Source organism: Arachis hypogaea, chromosome 13, assembly GCF_003086295.3.
Source record: "Arachis hypogaea cultivar Tifrunner chromosome 13, arahy.Tifrunner.gnm2.J5K5, whole genome shotgun sequence".
In the NCBI taxonomy this organism is placed as follows: domain Eukaryota; kingdom Viridiplantae; phylum Streptophyta; class Magnoliopsida; order Fabales; family Fabaceae; genus Arachis; species Arachis hypogaea.
In genome coordinates this window covers 145,399,341-145,420,530 of record NC_092048.1, presented here as the reverse complement: position 1 = coordinate 145,420,530, position 21,190 = coordinate 145,399,341, and the positions used below count along the sequence as shown (strand labels likewise).

Below are 21,190 nucleotides of genomic sequence, written 5' to 3'. Positions count from 1 at the left end.
TGCATTCTTGCCTTAGGCCTAACTCTTTTGTTAGAGTCAGGTTTAGGTTCAGAATCATATTCAGTATTTGAAGGAGATTCTCCTGAAGCATATCAAGAAAACTACTTCAGAGTGCAATGGGTAGATATAGGGGAATGAAACAAGAATCCCAAATGAACAATGGCATGAGTAGATTCTAAACTAGAATTCTGAACATTAACTGATGAGAATGAACGCAAACAATCATCCATTTTTGTGGTGCAAAAAGGAGAAGGGCATCTAGGAAGGACAGTAGTTTGGAGATATAGCATTTTGATTACTTCGTTGTGAAGCAACCAATCAAACAGGACACAAGGTTGTCAATAATAACACATATTTTAAGCTTCTGTCTGCCTGCTTCTGCTTAGCCTGGTGTCAAAGAAGAAAAGGAGAAGGGCATCACTATTATAGTTCATAAAACAAAGGCTTTAGCTGCGTTTAATGCATGACCACACAAAGAGAACAGAACTTGTTAAAATCACAAAATTCCAAGAACTTTTCACCAAGTGAAACAGAATTAAACAAACATGAGTACGAAACAGAAGAAACCCATCCCGGACCGGCGGGTAGTGCATGCAAGAGAACATGTAGTTTAAAAGATGTAATGATTAATTGAAATTTTGAAAAGACTGTGGGAATCTTCTATAAAGCATTTCGTCGAACACCTACTGTGCTCTAATCGACTAGCAGAAAATCATGCATACCAAAACTTAGTAATGCATGGTTTTTTCTTCACTGTTTCTGAGTCTTGTAGGAATGAAATTTATTCAAATGAAGGAGCTAAGTATTAGAGTAGATGGATCACCAAATGATACTCACGCTTTTCCTTGTTCTTGGGTGGGGTTTTTTCCTCATTTTTTGCTTTCAGTGTGTTCGGACTGTCTCTCTTGTTTTGTTTTGTTTTTTTTTCCTAATCATTGATAAAGATTAAAGACCCAAGAGAAGCAAAAATCTTAAAAATCCTTAGTTCATTTCGAAGATAAAGTTTTATTTCTGTTTAATTAACTTAATGAAAGGTGAATTGAGGGTAAAGTGGTTAACAAATAAAACCGAACTCATTTCTTAAAATATTTTCACTTCTATTAACAATAAAAATATTTTCAAAATATTTCAAAATATTATAAAATGTCTAATATTAAATATATATTTTTAATAAGTATTTTAAAAATTGAATTTTGATATAATTTTTTGTAACTATAATTAGAATAATAATTTTATCTTTAAAATGTGATGATTTTACCTCATTAGGTTTTATTTTGTGATTTTTTTTATCAATGGACAAGAATAATTTTAAAAAGTAAAGAGAAAAAAAAAATTAGAGATTAAATTTTTATTTGATTTTTTTATATATTTTTAAATAATTATTCAAATATTCTTACAAAATTTTGAATCGAATGTATAAACCATTTAACAAATATAAAAATAGTTTGTCACCTATGAAAAAATATTTTTATGTTATTTTTATAACATTTTAAAATATTTTAAGAATATTTTTATCTTTTATAATGTTTTAAAGATATTTTTGTTATTATCAAAAGGGAAGTTTAACGTTTTCAAATATTAGAGACGGTTTAGAACTTGTTTGGATGTCATTAAGTTGTTAGAAAAATATCTTTTTTTATTTGTTAGTGTGTTTGACAAAGTTTTAATAGTAAAAATAAAACTACTAGAAAAAAAATCTTTCTTTAGGAACTACCATTTGTATTTTTTTAAAAGATCTTTTTTTTATTTAAAAAAATTAACATTATGAATAAACAAAAAATATTTTTATATTGTTATACCTAAACATAATTATTAGATAAAAAAATAATTTTACATGAAATATTTAAACATAAAATTATTTTTTTAAAATATCTTTTTAAAGGAATTAATTAAAAAAAAATCTTATTATAAAAACTCATCCAAACGGACCTTAGATAGTTTATTGGTAAATTAATTTCAGGCAAATTTTTTACTTACCTTACCTTATTCTATATTAAAAAAGAAATGAAATCAACTAAATTAAACTCCCGCTACTTCATGTAACCGGGACATGAAGATTGAAGAAGGCAAAAAGATGTCAACCCTTTGAATGTTGTGCCTGTGCCATTGACTTCAAATCATACATGATATATCAAATATCATTGCTTCAACATCACATTTGTACTTTTATGTTCCCATAACCTTTTGCAAAACATTTTTTATGGTATTACATTGTATTCCTTGAACATTATTATAGACAATTAGACATGCTCCTTCAACATTGTTTATTATGGTCTGTCGCTAAAGTCTGCTCTTAACTGATAACTCTTGCTTCATTTGATCTCTCAGAACTCTCCTCAGTATTTTGTTCGAAGCTGTTCTTGGAAACTCCCCCACAACTTTAACATGGCTTACCTGTAGTGTGATGCAATGAGAACAGTTTTGAATGTTGAATCAATTTTGTGTCCCTTCACCAAACAATAAAGTGCTATTGGTATCAATCACAACTGTTTAATGATCATACCTTAAACAAAGGATTAAGGTTGCTTTGAATTGCTTTGGAAAATCTCAGCTTTAGAGTTTCTGCATTGGAAACGTATCCTTTCTTTAAAACAACAAATATGGCCAGCTGATCTGGACCACCACTTGGAGGAGCAACACTGACTGCTGCCGTCTCCGAAATGCATTCGTCGGCCCTATCACAGACGCGCTCGATTTCTATAGAACTTGTCTGCAAATCAGAATTACAGAAACAGAAAAATCCTAAGTAACAATAATAGCCAGTCTCATAATAGCAAAAGCAATGATAATACTAATACCTTTATTCCACCAAGATTCATGGTGTCATCTGCCCTCCCTTGTACAATAATATAGCCTCCAACAGTTCTCTTTATTATATCCCCATGTCTCCTAAGTACCTGTTAATACAGAAATAATAATTATGATTAAATATTTAATTATTATGCTCTAATTTACAAAGAAGGGCAATCAGAAAATGATTAATAGTACTTTGGCAGATTGATAGCTTATGAAGTTATTAACATTTGATATATGGTTTAGAATCAAAAGAATCTCATCCCTCTAGCTGCATCTACATGCGAAAATCATTCGTTGGGACTAAATGCAGAAATTGAAGTTGATACCTGTCCTTTATAAGTTGGCATTCCCTTAAAGTAAACCATATCATGATCAGCATTAAGCAATCTATCAGAAGCACCCAGAGATAAAGGGAACAAGCCCACCTCACCAACACAGGGAACATCCTCTGGCTGTCATATAGTTCAAAGAGATCAAACACATTAGAAAACCGATTTTCAATGACAATGGAATATTTATAATCCAGAAAATGTACTTACATAAGCAACTCCATTTTCATCAAGAATGACAAAACCAGTTGTCATTGATGCTGTGCTAAAAGCACCAAAGGCTTGAGGCTGAAGTGGGCTTCCCGCAATGTAACTAGAGGCAAGTTCTGTTCCTCCACACAATTCAACAATTGGACTGTAGTAAGCTTTTGAAGACAACCATAGATCATCATCAACATTTGAAGTTTCTCCACTGGAACAAAATGCCCTACATATATTTAACTAGTTCAGTCTATTTTCCATTAGTGGTTTAGCTACTCACTTGATTATTTAAACTCGTGAGAGATGTTACTTTATCTTTGTCCAATCCAAACCCTCCATGCATTGTGTACTCTTCCAAGCTTTAACTAAGCTCGGCACAGTTCCCAGTATGGTAACACCTGCATCCTGAAAAATCATAGTTCTATAAGTTCTTCGTATGCACTCCCAGCTTTTCAGGAGATCAAAATAATCGTTACCATTGTACAAATGATACGAGTAATGGAACAATTGATTTGGAGGAATCACCTGAACAAATTTTCCAAAATCGCTGCCTTGAGGCGATCCATGGTAGAGAGCAAGAGCTGCACCATTTAGAAAACAATGGTATAACACGGTTGGTCCGATCACCCATCCTAAATTTGTAGGCCAACAATAGACATCTCCAGGTTGAATATCAATTGCAGCCCATCCATCGGCAGCACTTCTTATTGGTGCAAGTTGAGTCCAAGGAATAGCTTTTGGATCTCCTGATGGAATCAAAACATATGAGTATATAACAAGAAAAGCATTAGAATGATAGTCTCAACCTGACACAATTGAAGGATAATCTTTACCTGTGGTTCCTGACGAGAATAGTATGTTAGTGACAGAATCAACTGATTGATATATCGGAGAGTAGCCGCCTGATCTGCCAAGAGCAAAGAGTTGGATAACTTGGATGATAAGTTACACAAAATACAAGAAAAGAATGAATATCAGTGATCATTAAGTTAGCAAACTTTACTCTACTTTTACTAGATTAAAATATGGTTTAACAACACAAAAGTTACCATTTATTAGATTAATATGTTCATATGTGGGGAAGAGACACAATGCCACACAGTACCTGCCGTTTTGACTGACAGTAGAAAGGAAAGCCTTCCATGACATGTCTTGTTCTCTTAACTGTACACCTAGTTCTTCGCCAGTCACAGGGACCACGATAACTTTACATGAAGCCGCTTCAGTGACTCGACTGCAAGAAATATGGAAAATGAGGTTTCCAGTGGTTTATGTGCTGAAACTCACCTATATAAATCACTCTAGAGAAGAAAAGGTTCGACTAAGTAATTCGGATGGCTTTAATTACACTAAACATTGCCAAGGCAAAAAGTCAATTGTAAGTATAAAGTTAACAAAAGTTTTACCTGTACAAATGGAATTTCTTGCCACCTCTTAATATGAAATCCTGAAAATTAAAGCTGAGTGAAATACAATATTTGGGATATGAAATTGGCTATATTATGAAATGACTAAACATATGAATCTTCTACTATGTGTAAGTTGGGAGCCATCAAACTCTCTTGGTATTCAAATTCATAAGGAACTACTAAAATTTATTTTAAAACAACTAGATATCTCTCCCTCATTTCTTTTTCTAATTTTAACCTTGTAAGGGAAACTTATCAAATAGATAGTAACACCATTAAAAATTCAAAAGTAGCTGTAACACTGATAAATTTGACTGCTGCTAGAGATGAGATTTCCGGAAACATTGAAACTATTTAAGTATTTAACTTGAGCATTGCTTCACATATACTAATCAAGATTGTATATAGAAATTGGTAATGAAGAAAGAGCAAAGACGTATTTCCACATATTGAATAGCCTCACTTCAATCAACAGTTGTTATGCTACTAAAGTCATGCACAGCACCGGATTTAAACAGTTACCTGTGTGAAAATTCCCTTTGCTTTAGAAACACGCAACCGAGAAGAAATTTCTTTTGGTGCAAAGCTATCTGCTATAGATACCACAGCACATCCAGCTAGAACAATGGCCAAATATATAACAACAGCATTAACTGTCATTTGCATGTCAATTGCAATTGCATCTCCCTTTGAGAATGTGCCATCTATTGCACTTGCTACCAACCTTGAATTAATAAGGCAAAAAATGTGTTGAAAAGGAGATCACAGTTTGAAAACTGCTTCAATTATAAAATCTAAAAGGAGAACATACATTACTTGCTGTCGGAGTTGTTTGAGTGTCATACGATTAAACATGGAATCATCACATTCTTCATCTCTCCAAACGATGGCTAAACTGTCATCCGATTTGTAGGGGCGTGCGCACGGCTGCAAGCAGCAATCAGCAATATTCAAGACAGAGCCGGGAAGCCAAGTTCCTCCATGTTTTGAGGGATCAGAAGTATCCAAAATGCACCTTGGAGCTTCAATGAATGAAACTGAGAGTTCCTTGAGAACAATAGACCAGTATTCCTACCCCCCACAACAATAACAATCCATGATTTCATTATGAGATGGAATAGGATAACTTCTAATCATAACAATAATACAAAAAACGAAGGGTGTTAATGCTTGCCTGAGGATTGTCGACAGAAAACTTGTGCATGAGAGGATAACTGGTAATTGGGTCTTTGTAGGAAGACCCAAAAAGCTTTGGACCATAGGTTTCCATGACATGCCCCAAGTTGGAAATTCTGGCCTGTTCCCTACAATCAAAATGTTGCAATGAACACTAAAACAAGATATAAGACAAAAGAGAAAGAGAAAGAGGAGTTAAGAGTACTTACAAAGAAGGGAACCAATATAGAGGAGGATCAGCATGATGAGAAGCATTGGAAGAAGATTGATAGAGAGAGTAATAAACAAGTTGGTGGAATGAATGAGGGTGAGATGGCTTCAGCACTCTCCGAGTCACAATTTGGCGCCAGATATCTGTAGATGAAACACAAAGGGACACAATTTCCCTCAAAACACCATCAAATTCAATGGCTTCTGCCACTGATAACCCTGCCTCCAAGAAGTCCTTCACTCCCAACTCCCTCAACCCCTTTCCCATTTCTCTCCTACTCTCTTCCAAGTTCCAACAAGCTATGGCCACCAAAAGTGGCCAATGGCAGGTCAACAAGATCAAGATTAGATTAAAGTCAACAACTTGAGCACGTGGTTCTGGACAATACCTAACAAAAATACGTGGCGCTTATTATATAATATCTATAGTAATAGTAATAATTAAGGTAGTGCAGATTTCAATAATCAAAATGTAGTAGAAAAATTTGAACTTTTTTTTTTCTCACCAGAAAAATATGGTACTTCATCGAAAGGCTTTGGAGTCGCAATTGGTATCTGTCCTTCAAGGCTGCACCAACCTCAAAAAAGTCAAAGAAGTCCACGCTCACATCTATCGCAACGACCTCCACCAATGTTCCTACGTCATTACCAAACTCATCCGCGTCCTCACGGTGCTCCACGTTCCAGTGGAATCTTACCCTCGCCTCGTCTTCTCACAGGTCCAAAACCCTATCAACCCCTTTCTATGGACGGCTCTTGTTCGTGGCTATGCCCTGAAGGGACCACTTTCCGAGGCATTTCGCCTTTACGCCTCCATGAGGACGGAAGGCATTGGTCCCGTGTCATTTATGTTCTCTGCTCTGTTCACGGCTTGTGGCGCCGCGCGTGACGCGACCTTGGGGGCGCAGGTTCATGCCCAGACGGTGTTAGTTGGTGGGTTTGAGTCTGATTTGTATGTAAACAATACAATGATCAATATGTATGTAAAATGCGGTTCTTTGCACTGTGCACGCAAGGTGTTTGATGAAATGTCAGAACGGGATGTGGTTTCTTGGACCGAGTTGATTGTTGCGTATGCGAAGAGTGGTGACATGGGATCGGCGCAGGAGCTGTTTGACGGATTGAATGTGAAGGATATGGTGGCTTGGACTGCAATGGTTACTGGTTATGCACAGAATGCAATGCCAAAGAAAGCCTTGGAGTTTTTCGAGCGGTTGCAAAACGAAGGTTTGGAGGCTGATGAGGTTACCTTGATTGGTGCCATATCCGCTTGTGCTCAATTGGGAGCATCCAAGTATGCTAATTGGATAAGGGACATTGCTGAGAATTCTAGGTTTGAACCAGCAAAGAGTGTTCTTGTGGGATCAGCATTGATAGACATGTATTCAAAGTGTGGTAATGTGGAAGAGGCACATAATGTGTTTTCAAGAATGAAGCAAAGGAATGTGTTTTCTTACAGCTCCATGATTGCAGGGTTTGCAATGCATGGCCGTGCTCATGCAGCTATTGAATTGTTTTATGAGATGTTGAAGACTGAGACTAAACCAAACCATGTTACTTTTTTAGGAGTTCTTACAGCTTGCACTCATGCAGGCATGGTAGAGCAAGGTCAGAGGGTCTTTGAAACCATGGAAAAATGTTATGGTGTTGCTCCAACTGCTGATCATTACGCTTGCATGGCGGATCTTCTTGGCCGTGCTGGACACCTGGAGAAAGCACTTCAGCTCGTTCAGACAATGCCTATGGAGCCCAATGGAGGTGTATGGGGAGCACTTCTTGGAGCATCACACATCCACAAGAACCCTGATGTTGCTGAAGTTGCTTCTAGCCATTTGTTTGAGCTTGAACCTGATAACATAGGGAACTATCTATTGCTTTCTAACACATATGCAGCTGCTGGAAGATGGGATGATGTGTCAAGGGTAAGAAAATTGATGAAAGAGAAGAATTTGAGGAAAAATCCAGGTTGTAGCTGGGTTGAAGCGAAGAATGGTATGGTTCACGAGTTCTTTGCTGGTGATGCGACACATCCTGAAATTGGTGAGATCAAGAAGGCTTTAGATGATCTTATGGAGCGATTGAAGGGAATTGGATATCAGCCAAACCTAAGTTCAGTGCCATATGATATTGGTGATGAAGAAAAGAAGCGTTTACTTATGGCTCATAGTGAAAAACTAGCTTTGGCATATGGATTGCTAGTCACTGATCCAGGTTCCACTATAAAGATCATGAAGAACCTTAGGATATGTGAGGATTGTCACATTGTAATGTGTGGTGCATCGAAAATTACAGGAAGAAAAATTGTTGTGAGGGATAATATGAGATTCCATCACTTCCTCAATGGAACCTGCTCCTGTAGTAACTTTTGGTAATGGACACCAGGTCATTGTGCAGGCAAAAAACTGACATATTTTTACGGAACGAAAAGCTTTGAAGTGGGAATCACCATTTGTTATTTTCTGGATGCAGTATATGCTTAGAAACAATTGCTTTGTGGTTGCCCAGATATCAACTTTCAGAAAAGGAAACTTGAAATCTTAGATCAAATGCAGGGTTGCTCAATTTGTCACCGGGGAAAGTAATAGATGGATGGCAAGGCAACGCAAGCGACTATGTTTTTATGGATATACATACATGCATGGTCAGAGTAATAGGGGATTGAGATAAATTGACCAACTTTGATTCTGTTGGAATCCTGAAACTTCATGACACTGACAAATAAAGCAGTGCTAGTATAGAAAGAATGTGGAAGAGATACTGAAGAAACCAGCTAAAGGAAACCGTTATACTTTTTGTTCTTCAATTTGATCCGGTCTATTAAGAACTATATCTCCATAATTATGGAACAGATATAGCAGGCTGCTAAAGAGTACCTTGCAAAGATGGTTCCTTTAATCATTACCTACTGTTATAGGAAGTTCTTATGAAAACACACCTAATAGTCCAATATTTTGTGATTCCTAACTCAGTTATTATTCAAAATTTTAGACAGGAAAATGTGAATATCTATTATCCAATTATTGTAATGTATACTGAATTGAAACCGGTAGAGGATTCAACCTCAGATATGTTACTTTCAATTGATGAAAATTATATCACAATCATAAAATGCTGTTCAAGAATGAACTCAAATTTCATATATCATATGCATGCACGTACCCCTTGCCTTCCCTCAAAAGAAAAGTAACCCTTTCCCTCCCCCAAAAGAAAGGAGAACAATGACAATGGGCATAACAACTTGGGAGAGTATATTTAAGCAAAGACAAAGCTAAACTGTGTTAATTGATTTGGAGTTTAGCTGTTCAAGCATAAAAATATATTAGTATGAGAAAGATTAATATCTGGTCGGTTAACATAAGGATTTGTTTTTAGTCCAAAAACCTAATTTCCCTTATCAAAGTCTTGCGTCATTGATACTTTTGTTCTGAAAAAGCTTACAGCATTGAAACTTGATTGCATGTGCAGTATGAGGTGGACGCATTATATAAAAATGGTTAGTGTATTTGAAGCATACTTTCTGAAACTTTATAAGATCCCAAAACAAATTATGACTCAAAGTGATATTGTCTGTTTAATTTCTTTTCTTTTTGTAATATCAAAGTGATCATAGTTAGTTAGGTCTAGTTATGATACCTAATATATTTTAGTTATTGGAATATAAGAATAAGAATATCATATATTTCAGTTTCACTTTATTGGGTAATGAATTGATTCTAAGTTATCAATATTATGTCCTTCACTTGTTCTGTCCAACCATGAAAATCCAATAAAACAATAATTCAAAACCAATAATGCAATTATTATAGTCTTATGCACGACACAAACTCTAATGTTTGTTCTTAATTAAGGAAATGAAACAAATTAATGGATTATGTCATATGCTAACATTTGTTGGTAATTGTCCTTTTCTAGAATGACCAAAGTATCCAACAAATTTTGTTCTTTTAATTAGCTTTCTTTATAATTACTCTAGTGGCTTTGCACATTAACTGGCTGTGATTGGCATGGAAATTTTGTTATAGTATGACAGATGTGATCCCTTTACTTGGCGGTGATATTATTAAATATTGATGTAACAACTATCATTTAGATTAATAAATTAAATTTCATTTGTAATTTTATATAACTAAAAGCCTGGGTTGTTGTATTTGTAAGACTTTCAGAGTTGTTGTTTAGGGGATCTTTTAACTTTATGAGACTATTATTAGCACTTAAAATCTTATATGGTAAGAACAACATAAATAATTACCAATCAAATAAAAATACACTACATTTCTAAATTATTCACTTAAATCTTAATATTAGAATAACCATCTACACACTTAGTAAAATGAACATCCAATACATTCATTATTCACATTGTTTAATATTTTCATTGTCTACCTATACTTTTCCATCTTATATTATTACAATAATCTATGTGCTAATACCTACTCAACACATCATATATAAACTCGCATTAAACGTGATTAATGAAAAAAAGAAAGAAAAATAGAAAGAGAAGAGAAGAAAACTCCCCTTCTCAAAATATACAGAGCCCTTAATCAATATTGTCTGATACAACAAATGAAATAACTGATACTAATGATTAACATTACAAGAAAAACAAGAAACAAATACTAGAAAGCATCACCTAAAGAAAAGGAAAAGAAAAGTAAAAAAACACACACATCTCTTAACAGATGATTCAATTTGAAGAATGAATGAGTCATTCAATACATGAGCATGTCCATGATTGGTTGATTAGCAGCCAGAGAGTTGAAAGGGTCCATGAAGCCACAATCATTGAAAAGAGTCTCCTGAGCCTCATGAGCATGAAGAAAGTGGTGGTTGCCGGTGGTGGTGCTAGACACAGAGTTGATGTAATTGATGATGTCATTGAGAGAATGCAACCTGTTGGAAAGTTCAGCCATCTGAGCCCTCAAGATTGCATTCTCAGATTCTATGTTGAGATAAAGCTCTGTGGTGATCCCTATGCTTGTGCTGATCTGGCTGTTCTCCTTCTTCAGCTCATCAGTCTGGGAAATCAGGCTATCAAGATGCTGCTGCTTCCTCATCCTCGATCTCCTCGCCGATTCCCGATTCGATTGCATTCTCTTCCTCTTCCTTTGATCCATTATATGCTGCTGTGGATCTCCCTCAGAGCCAGAGCCAGAGTAGCCTCCGCTAATTGGAGAAGCCATAACTATATATCTATCTATCTATATATATATTACTAACTATTTGATTTTGAATTTTGATGGTAAAATGGTTTGAAATGAAAAAGGAGAAAGCTGGGAATATTATGAATGATGAATGAAGGGCTAGTTCATGAGAAAACGTAGAACCAGTAAAGGAAAACAACTGAGAAAGATTGAACCAAATGACTGCGGCGTCTTAGAGTTGAGTTGATTGTGAAGCCAGAGAGGAGGATCTCACAGATTACTGGAGACATTCTTGGTGATATCTCTCTCAAATTCAGACATACATAACTGCATGTATGTATATGAATATGATGATTATGATGAACAAGAATAGAACAAAGCTGAGGTTCTGTTAATCAATAATTAAGATGGTTGCTGATGATGGATTAGATGGTATGTATGTATGTATCTATATAGAGAAGGAAGATTCTAGAGGATGGAAAAAGTGTTGTGTGTGTGTCAAAGACTATGGGCAAGGAGGGAAAATAAATAAAGGTGTAATAATCTTATAATCTAAAATCTGGAGGCGATGAAAGGAAAGATGATAAGGGAGAATATGCAAAGAAACATAATATGAGGATGGATATGAATTGACCAACTCTCTCTCTCTCTCTGCACAAGGATAAGATGACTATGGGAATGTAAGAGGTTTTCAAGGGACTTCACTTCTCCAATTTATACACAAATTCCCCTCTCTAATTACATATTAATAATTTAATTATATTCAGTTTAATTTTGATACACTGAGAGTGTAAAATATTTTATAAAGTCGTATAATTACATTCGTCTTTTTGAATGACTATTCATACCCTCAATAAAAATAATTATTTTTTATGAACGTAACAGGATGCACGTGTAAAGTTATTTTTATACTTACAGTATATTAAAATTAAATTCTATTTATAATATTTTAAATATAAAAAATAATTATTTTTATTAATATAATAATATGTAAATTAAAAACATATATAACATTTTAAATTAAATCCACATGATGAATTTTTTATATTTATGAATTACTACTAAAAATATTAATAATTTTAGGGCATAGTAATTTTTTTTTTAAATATATATAGAGTAAGGAAAGGACTAGGAAAGGGGGTGACATATATAATAATATGTTACTGTGCATGTGCACGCGTATATTTATTTATTTGTAATTCCTATTGTTTAGTAATTTACATAATGGAAAACGCAATATGATGGTGACCTACATACAAACAAGCCACCCACCATTTGTAATAAAATTGTTTTTTCGTTGAATGGTATGCAAATGGAGTCGTGGAATCTTAGGTAATGAATGGCTCTTGCAGTTAAATTATATAATTATTTAACTTTCTAATTCTACAGGTTAGTTTTCTTGTTGCTCCTTGCATGTGAATTTTTAGTCTTTGTTATTATCTACGGTCAGACATCAATCCTATTCTATTTCAAACATTAGTCTTTGTTTAAACTTTTAAACATTTCAAGATTTTTTGCTTAATAATATTATTTGTCGTAATTTTGAAAAAGTTACTTTGACAAAGAATATGCTTTAACCGCAAAGTAGCTTTTAAATATCGATCTTTTTCCACGGAGTAGTCTTTGGTATTTGTAATACGACTGCTACAGGATAATAAATTAAATTAATAATATAGATATATACGGAGGCCTAAAATCATTCTTTATCAATACGTAATAGTGGCATAGAATATTAAATTTTATTTACACCAATCAGAATTTTCCATTATCACAAGATTGACTACTGACTGGTTATTAATAGATGCCAAAGTTTTTCATCTAGATACAGCCGGCATTTGACCACTATATGATAAAGTTTCTTTATTTGGTGATCAATATTTATGGAGTATTATTATTTGAATAATATAAATATATAATCACAACCAATCAAAAATAATTTTTAAAATATAATTTACTAGTAACTTATACCTCACTAAAATAGTATTTTATTGATAATAATAAACACAATATAATACATATGACACTTTAGAAATACCTAAAGTTTTCTCCATTGCATGTGTATAAGCAGCATATGTAGATTAATGTATGTTGTCTAATAAGCACATGGTTACAGTTGTGGGTTGTTGAAAAAGAAGCAAAAGTTATTAAATTACCCGACCAAAATCCAGTGGGGCGGCAATGCCAGCAACTATTTGCTACTCAATCTATATATATATATATATATATATATATATATATATATATATATATATAGAAAATTTTATGATGTTATTAGTTTTGGTGGCTAAAAATGACTTAAATTTGATTTATAAATAAAATACTAACACATTGCATAATAAATTTATGACCAAAATAATTTTTTATTATTACTTTTATATCAAAATAATTTCTTATATTATTTTTATAATTATAAAAAACTTTAAAAATATAAAACCAAAATAATTTTTTATTATATTTATAATTATTATATTATTTTTATTTTTATTTTTAAAAAGTAATTTTTTATAATTATTTTTACTAAAATAAGTTTTTTTATAATTTTTTATTATTAATTATTTATTATTATTATTTTTTTTAATAATTTCTAAAAATAACACCAAAATTATTTTTTTAATTATTTTTGTTTTAAAAAAAGTTATAATTATTTTATTATTATTTTTGCTAAAATAATTTTTTATAATTATTTTTTTGTAATTTTAAAAAACTAACACCAAAATATATTCTCTCTTATAATTTTTTTATGATTATTTTTAAAGTAACACTAAGAGAGAAAATATTATTTGATGTTAGTTTTTTAAAATTATAAAAAAATTATTTTGGTAAAAATAATTATAAAAAATTATTTTTTAAAAATAAAAATAACTAAAAAATAATTTTAGTGTTAGTTTTAGAAATTATTAAAAATAATAATAATAAAAAATAATTAAAAAATAAAAATAATTATAAAAACTTATTTTAGTAAAATAATGATAAAAAATTATTTTTTAATAATAAAATAATAATTATAAATATAATTAAAAATTATTTTAGTGTTATTTTTTAAAATTATTCTTTATAATTATAAAAATAATTATAAAAAATTATTTTAATAAAAATAATCATAAAAATTATAAAAGAGATAAAATTATTTTGATCATAAATTTATCATGTCATGTGTTAGTATTTTATTTATAAATCAAATTTATATTATTTTTGGCCATCAAAATTAATACCATCATAGAACTTTATATATATATATATATATATATATATATATATATAATTATAATAATTTTGATTTATCACTATTTCAAACTAATTAGATAACATTAGATATATGATTCCTTTCTTTTCATAATATTTGTAACTTTGACACTCATAAACTATAAGTAAAAATTCTAGTGAAATTAATTTTATGTGAAGTTAATAACTGAAATCAGTATTGTAATCATAATTAAAACCAGCTTATTGGGTCTCACCGTCACCCAAGTTTTTATCTTATTTAATATATATTTTTTGTGTTAGTTAGTTGTTTCTCAGAAGCTTCAAAACGAGAATGTACATTCATTCATTTTACAACTTGTAAGAACCTTATCCCTTAAGTCATTGCATTGACATCACCTTCGCCAGCCAATTTTTTTGTTTTTCAACATAGTAACACACTAATGACCCTTTCTTTCTCATATATTCTACTCTCTATTGGAAACTCACTCAGACAAATGCTTTTCACGTGGTACACTCACATATACAACTTTAAGTCTAATTATCTATCCCAGGAAAGATGGCTGCTGCTAGCTTCAGCTAATCTTTTTCTTTGACTCAAAATAATCTGCAATATAATTTAATTATATATATCCATGGAGATATTTATTTTTTGGAGTGCAATTAAATAGTTACATACAGAAAGGCTGCTATAATATAATAATAATAATATTGCATGGATAAATTGGATATACATGATATATACTAAAGATTTATTATTACCCATATTTGTCAATTAATAAAACGACTGATGATTGTTGCGTTTCTAATTAGTGTTATGAAGGGAGAATAATCAAGTAAGCAAGCACATGCAGTGGTTGATGAGTTTGTTAATCCATTTTCACAATGTCAGGTGCTGATTGTGACTGGCCCCTGTTGATGTTTCATCATCTATGTCAGATTAGGAGAAGGAGCATCTCTTGCTCTTGCTGGCATATTCCAACTCAGAATTACTTTTTTTCAAGCAATAAAATTACAAGAATTTGCCACCCCCACTTAACTTATTATGAGTATTAGAGACCAAAGTTCTTATTATGAGACTTGTAACATTGTTCCCCATAAAAACCATCCTCTGAAATTTTGAATATGAATTTATTATATATTTTGGAACAAAATGCTTAAACCAAGCTACTACTCAACTTGCCAATGAGTTTGTGTGTGTGTGTGTGTGTGTCTCTCTCTCTCTCTGTGTGTGAAGTTTTTGTTTCAAACTATATAAAAATGTGAATTATTCCTTTGTGGAAAAGAAAACATCACCACAGCTGGATGTCTGTTAGAAAATAGTAACACTTGTATATAAAAGACAGAGAATGCTAGATGGATGTTTTAGTAGTCTTTTGCATTGCGATTTTGGAAGTGCAAGTCATTCAATTGTCACTTTAATTACTATACATATTGGGGGGGGGGGGGGGGGGGGGGATCTTCCAAAGTGTGCAAATTTGTAAAGTGATAAAGTAAGAGGTTTAACATATGTGAGCTTCACTATCTTGAGTTAGGGGTGATTAGACTCTCATTTTCTCGCTTTATAAGAATTTAATCCTATACATGTGACTCAAACTATGTCTAATTTGGTCTGTTAGGTATTAGAGAAATACAACAACATGTCATGGGGATTCGACTATGTTTTAATGTTGGTTGTCGAAGACTTAACACAACCCTCCTCCTTTATCCAGGCTTGGGACCGGCTATGTACTGCAAGTGTAACATAGGCGGAGTTAAAAATATATATAAAATACTTGAAACAGAGTAAAAAGTATGTTTGTAAAAAAAATAAAACTCTGATATCTTTCTTGTAACATTACCTCTTACAGGGGATAACACAGTTATCTCTATGCAAAGTAAGATAGCATCCATTAATGGTGAATTGCTAGCAAGGAAATGCGGTACATAATTAACCGGAGGCTTTACCTGCTTCATAATCTCATTAAACTCCTCATAATTGAATGTCACAGAAAACTCATAATTCATGTAACTAAAATTTTCCATATCAACTGATTTAGATTGGAGAATTACAAGCTCAAAGGATCTCAAAACCTGTGGCAGCTTATATACTGTAATACAAATATGCCCCTTATGCAGGTCCTTCATAAACACAAGATCACAATGTGAAAATTGGTAAACAATCAAGAGCATTTTGGTTACATAAAATGATACTGCCATTGAAAACCAGGTAGTAATTCACTTCCATGTTATACAGAATAGCTTGATCAGGATATATCTGGAGGCAGTCCTCTATAATTCAGGGAAACAGCTAAAGAACAAGAAACATTGCAAGCAGAAATTTACCACATGACTAGAACAGTAAGCACGGATATTTACAACTTCAGTTACAAGATGACATTTTACCTTATGGGGACATCTAACAAAATAAACAGTCTTTTTATGCAAGTACAAAATTTGGCAGCTAAGTCCTTAAGATTACATTTTTCTCTATGGAAAAACAGAACTACTTCTAGACACAAAAAATGTCTAGAAGCCTTGGAAGAATAACCTTCAAACATTGGCAGAAGCAGCTTCAGGATGATACTGAAGCATCTCATTCCACATCATTTCTCTAATCATCTCTTCGCCCCAGTTTTCGTCTATGTCAAGATTGACTGGAACTTGAGCAGGAGGGTTAAGTCTTGGATCATACAGGCCAGCCATATACGGATGCTGGAGTGCTTCTAAGACAGAAATTCTCTTAGTTGGATCAAATACTAGCATCTTTTGCAACAAATCAATTGCTAATGGGTCGGCTTGTGGAAATAGTTGAGCAAAGGGTCTACCCCTTGTATACGGCAGTGATCTGATAAACCTCCTGGCCTTCGGGTTATCAATAAATGCAAGATCAGACTCTTGCTGGCTTCCAAGTACACTTATGATCAGTTTCAGCTGGTTGAGGCACTCACTTCCTGGGAAGATTGGCTTTCTTCCAAGAATCTCAGCAAAAATGCATCCCACTGACCATACATCAATAGAGGTTCCATAGTTTTCGCAGCAAAGCAGGAGCTCTGGAGCCCGATACCAGCGGGTGACAACATACTCTGTCATGAACTGGCCCTCAGCTCCATTGGTTCGCGCAAGGCCAAAATCACATATCTTCAAATCACAATTGGCATTAACCAGCAGATTTCCAGGTTTCAAGTCCCGGTGCAGAATATTTGCAGAATGAAGGTATTTGAGACCTCGAAGCAGCTGAAAAGATTTTATGATTTGTATTGGCATTAATGATAGTTAACACATAAAAAATGAAAAAGAACTAGAAATTCAAAAATTAAAAATCCAAATGAAACAGGATGCTGCAATCTTCTAGCTAAAAATACTTAAAACGACCTAAATGAAAAGCCAATAAGAAACCTGAAGTAAAGAACTGCAAATACCCCTTCCCTAGACTTCACTGGTCTACATAATGAATTAATGATAGTATATGCTACTTCTTCACCTGGAAACTAATGGAACTGAAAGCAGTAACTTAATTACCACAAACATTCAAACCACAGAACTTAATTTTTCCAACTGGTAAGAACAAAACAAATGCTATTGTATGAGAATGCATGAAAAGGACATTCAATGGTAAATTCAACCAAGTTACATGTTCACAAATGAAAAAGGTGAATTCACAAAAGGCAAAGTTAATCCATATGAGAGTGTACTTTGAGTGTACTCTGAACCCAAACCAAAGTTGTTATGAATATGTGTTATACATTTACGAAACTCCAAGAATGGCCACAACCATAAATGCTTTAGAAACAATATCTAAACAGGTAGAAATAGGTCCATAATAGTCTGGTTTGTACCTGAAACAAGAAATATTTGCAATGATCATTGGAGAGTGGCTGCGAAGACTTAATAATTTGGTGAAGATCTGTATCCATGAGTTCATAGACCAAATAAACATCCTTAAAGGTCGTCCTCTGGATTGGCATCATCACATCCTTCAAAGCAATGACATTCTCGTGCCGGATATGCCTTAGCAGCTTCACCTCTCTCAAAGTCCTCAGTGCATCAATACAGTTATCAAAGATATTGCCAATCTTCTTGATTGCCACCTTCTCATTAGTCTCCCTATTGATGGAAGAGCAAACCACGCCATATGCACCTCGACCAATCGGCTTGATTGGAATGTACTTGGTATCAATCTCGAACAATGTTTGCCATATTGTATAATAATGCTTTCCCTTTGGCTTAATTTTGTTAGGAGGCTCAACTAAAGTTGCCATCTTTTCCTGTAAATTAGCAGCAACAAAATGAATACACAAATAGGAGACAACTGTTGAACTCACAACAGCAAATTCATTGTTATAATTTAGCACAAGAATTGGAGAAGTGCATTACTATACTATAGCTGAGGCAAGCAAACAAGAATCTGTTATATAGCTGATTTGAATGAATATGAGGACTAGAAAAGTTAACATATGTTCACTTGTTCACAAATTACAAGCAAAGAGAGTTGCAGTGTTGCAGGACATAGGATACTTTTTATGTCATGTAAGAGAAGGTTCGAATCAATCCTTGCTTGTAATTTTCCACATCTGGGTTTCTGATCTTTTGATGTCAGCTTGTCTCTTCTTTGAACTTATTCTCTCCAAGCTCAAAACTTTAAAAGATGATTTTATTCTTAAAAAATTACCCCACAAAATAAAGAGGAAAAAAAAATCAATTTTTACTATTGATCTTCCCCCTGAGGCCCTGATCTGAGGCTTGAACCCCACCCCATAAAAGAAATAAAGTAAATCAGTTAAAGAAAACAATCAGAAAAGAAGAAAAGGCGTTGATACCACAAAATTCAGCTTTCATTCAAGTTCCCCCAAAAAGCAAAGCAAAGCAAAGCAAGTGATGATGAATCTTGCCTTCAAGAAAACGTTCTGCAACACCACATTCAATATTGGAAAAAGTTGAAAAGAAAGAGTTGAATTGGATAAGTGGAATTCACATATGATTGAAAATCTTATGATGCCGAGATCAAGATTGAGAAGGCATAGAGAACAGACCCCATAGTCATCATCATATAATTATTCACGAATAAGAAAGAAAGAAAGAAACAAAGAATCATATAACATAATATTATCCCTTGGCACTATGCTTACCTAGGCATAAAGGCATATGATTTATTTAATTTATTTTGTTTGAAATAAATAAAAAGAAGAAAAGAGGGGGTTATGTTATGGTAATTAAAAGTGGGAATGGGTGGCGCAATTAAGAAGGTTAAGATTGAGAAGAGAGGAGGCTAACCCACACGGCATTGGTGTTTGGTGTTAGAGATTGCTTTGCTTTACCCGCAAGAGAGTTGAGAGAGAATGAGAAACCCATAAAACGACACCTGCTTTCTCCTTCGCCATTACGAGCCCACAGTGTGTGCACTTCACACACTACTTACTTATTCTTCTTTTAAACGTGTCTTGTCTTTTTCCTTTTCACGTTATTCATTAATCAATCTATCATCATCATTTTTGTTTACCCTATTCGGTAAATAACCGAAATTATTACTACTACTACATAAGAAACTTTACCTAACAATTAATTAACAGGATGCGTAAGGAAGGGATGGGAATTAAGTGTAGTGGAATTTGATCCGATAATTTCACCAAACACTGACTCATATTCGCAATGGAGGATTGGTACGGTACCTACCCAAAAAGGAAGCTATTTATTATTCACTGCACTGTGCCTAATCCAACTGACTTACCCGCCCCTTCTATTAAGTAGTGCCACTTCCATCCACACAACACTCCACATTTCTCCCAAATTTCCTCCTCTTTCTTCTTTTTTCAAATTAAATTTTTATTATTTTTCTTTCTCTCTTAATTTTTTTGATTCATCAAACCATCAATATCACAACTTGAACAATCTAAGACATAAGATTTTCTTCAATTAATATAATAATACAGGTTTTAATATTGATCAACTGAATGGCGTTGAACAAGAAACAATGTGGAAATTTGTACAGCACCGTCGTATCACTGAGCCCGATTACAACTCACCACTTATCTTCTTCTTAGTGGTTATAACTTGGATTTTAACATCCGGTCGGCGCATCGAAGCTTCCACATCTACGTTTTCCATTCACATCTTTTTTCAAAACAAAACATTGTTTTCAATTGACGCCGAGCATATATATGTTCAACTCATGGAAGCCTTCTTCTAAAATATAATAAAAAAAATTTAAAATATCTCCAGACAATTACTTCAAAAATAATGAAGCTCTTGACAAAAAAAAAATAATTATTAAGAGTCGAATAGAATATTCATTCAAATATAAAATATTTAATTTCTCAAACCTTAGATAAATTTCATGTCTATCCTTTCTTTTTTTTTTTTTTTCGTTTTCATTTATCTGAGCGATTCGTAATTTAGACACATTATTTTTAGCTCAACTGCGCACGTCTTAACTGTGGCTTGTGCTAAAAGAAACCGTTCCCACTCAGGATTTTTAGCCTATGTTTGGATGTTAAAAGTGAAAACTCATGTATAATCAATTTCATTAAGTGAAGTTGATAATTAATAATTATTAGATAAAAATTTAGTCAAATTAATTAAATTATTTAGGATTTTCAATTATCAACTTTACATGAAGTTAATTGTACATAAGTTTTTACCAATCTTAAAATAGGATAACAACACATTAATAATAAGACACAAACAATTTAAATACAAAAATTAATATTTTTATATTTTATTTTATAATAAATTAAAATAAATAATT

General features: G+C 33.0%; 4 protein-coding genes across 18 annotated transcripts; 1 reads left to right on the top strand and 3 right to left on the bottom strand.

Annotated features, from left to right (window-relative positions):
* Window positions 1–2,077: 2,077 nt before the first annotated feature.
* Window positions 2,078–6,787, bottom strand: LOC112792701 (probable CoA ligase CCL12). The gene is made up of 15 exons (XM_025836037.3): window positions 6,628–6,787; window positions 6,121–6,510; window positions 5,910–6,039; window positions 5,547–5,806; window positions 5,258–5,459; window positions 4,733–4,773; window positions 4,432–4,560; window positions 4,160–4,233; window positions 3,852–4,072; window positions 3,637–3,731; window positions 3,336–3,552; window positions 3,123–3,248; window positions 2,799–2,897; window positions 2,504–2,710; window positions 2,078–2,394 (listed from the first exon to the last, which is right to left on the bottom strand). Exons 2-15 carry the CDS (start codon window positions 6,387–6,389, stop codon window positions 2,281–2,283), a joined length of 2,184 nt encoding a protein of 727 aa, XP_025691822.1. The 5' UTR covers window positions 6,390–6,510; window positions 6,628–6,787; the 3' UTR covers window positions 2,078–2,280.
* LOC112792702 (pentatricopeptide repeat-containing protein At5g44230) lies at window positions 6,637–9,262 on the top strand. Its single transcript, XM_025836040.3, has one exon. It carries the CDS (start codon window positions 6,637–6,639, stop codon window positions 8,491–8,493), a length of 1,857 nt encoding a protein of 618 aa, XP_025691825.1. The 3' UTR covers window positions 8,494–9,262.
* Window positions 9,263–10,613: 1,351 nt separating this feature from the next.
* Window positions 10,614–11,975, bottom strand: LOC112792700 (bZIP transcription factor 44). Its single transcript, XM_025836036.3, has one exon. The coding sequence runs from the start codon at window positions 11,302–11,304 to the stop codon at window positions 10,834–10,836; it is 471 nt and encodes a 156-aa protein (XP_025691821.1). The 5' UTR covers window positions 11,305–11,975; the 3' UTR covers window positions 10,614–10,833.
* A 4,798-nt stretch (window positions 11,976–16,773) lies between these two features.
* Window positions 16,774–19,870, bottom strand: LOC112792698 (mitogen-activated protein kinase 7). Of its 15 annotated transcripts, none has more exons than XM_072213320.1 (4): window positions 19,720–19,853; window positions 18,823–19,352; window positions 18,285–18,713; window positions 16,774–17,682 (listed from the first exon to the last, which is right to left on the bottom strand). In XM_072213320.1, exons 3-4 carry the CDS (start codon window positions 18,705–18,707, stop codon window positions 16,999–17,001), a joined length of 1,107 nt encoding a protein of 368 aa, XP_072069421.1. In that variant the 5' UTR covers window positions 18,708–18,713; window positions 18,823–19,352; window positions 19,720–19,853; the 3' UTR covers window positions 16,774–16,998. The 15 variants fall into 15 exon arrangements, with proteins under 15 accessions (XP_072069421.1, XP_072069422.1, XP_025691812.1 ...); XM_072213321.1 differs by having other exon boundaries at window positions 18,964–19,352; XM_025836027.3 differs by having other exon boundaries at window positions 19,266–19,352.
* Between the last annotated feature and the right edge of the window lie 1,320 nt (window positions 19,871–21,190).

Coding starts and splice junctions, on each gene's coding strand:
- LOC112792701 (XM_025836037.3), bottom strand. CDS start 6,389: ATGGGAAAGGGGTTGAGGGAGTTGGGAGTGAAGGACTTCTTGGAGGCA. Junction 4,234..4,431: donor ACTGTCAGTCAAAACGGCAG/GTACTGTGTGGC, acceptor TGCTCTTGGCAG/ATCAGGCGGCTACTCTCCGA. Junction 2,711..2,798: donor TGAATCTTGGTGGAATAAAG/GTATTAGTATTA, acceptor TCTGATTTGCAG/ACAAGTTCTATAGAAATCGA.
- LOC112792700 (XM_025836036.3), bottom strand. CDS start 11,304: ATGGCTTCTCCAATTAGCGGAGGCTACTCTGGCTCTGGCTCTGAGGGA.
- LOC112792702 (XM_025836040.3), top strand. CDS start 6,637: ATGGTACTTCATCGAAAGGCTTTGGAGTCGCAATTGGTATCTGTCCTT.
- LOC112792698 (XM_025836024.3), bottom strand. CDS start 19,797: ATGGGTTTCTCATTCTCTCTCAACTCTCTTGCGGGTAAAGCAAAGCAA. Junction 17,683..18,284: donor GCAAATATTTCTTGTTTCAG/GTACAAACCAGA, acceptor AAATCTTTTCAG/CTGCTTCGAGGTCTCAAATA.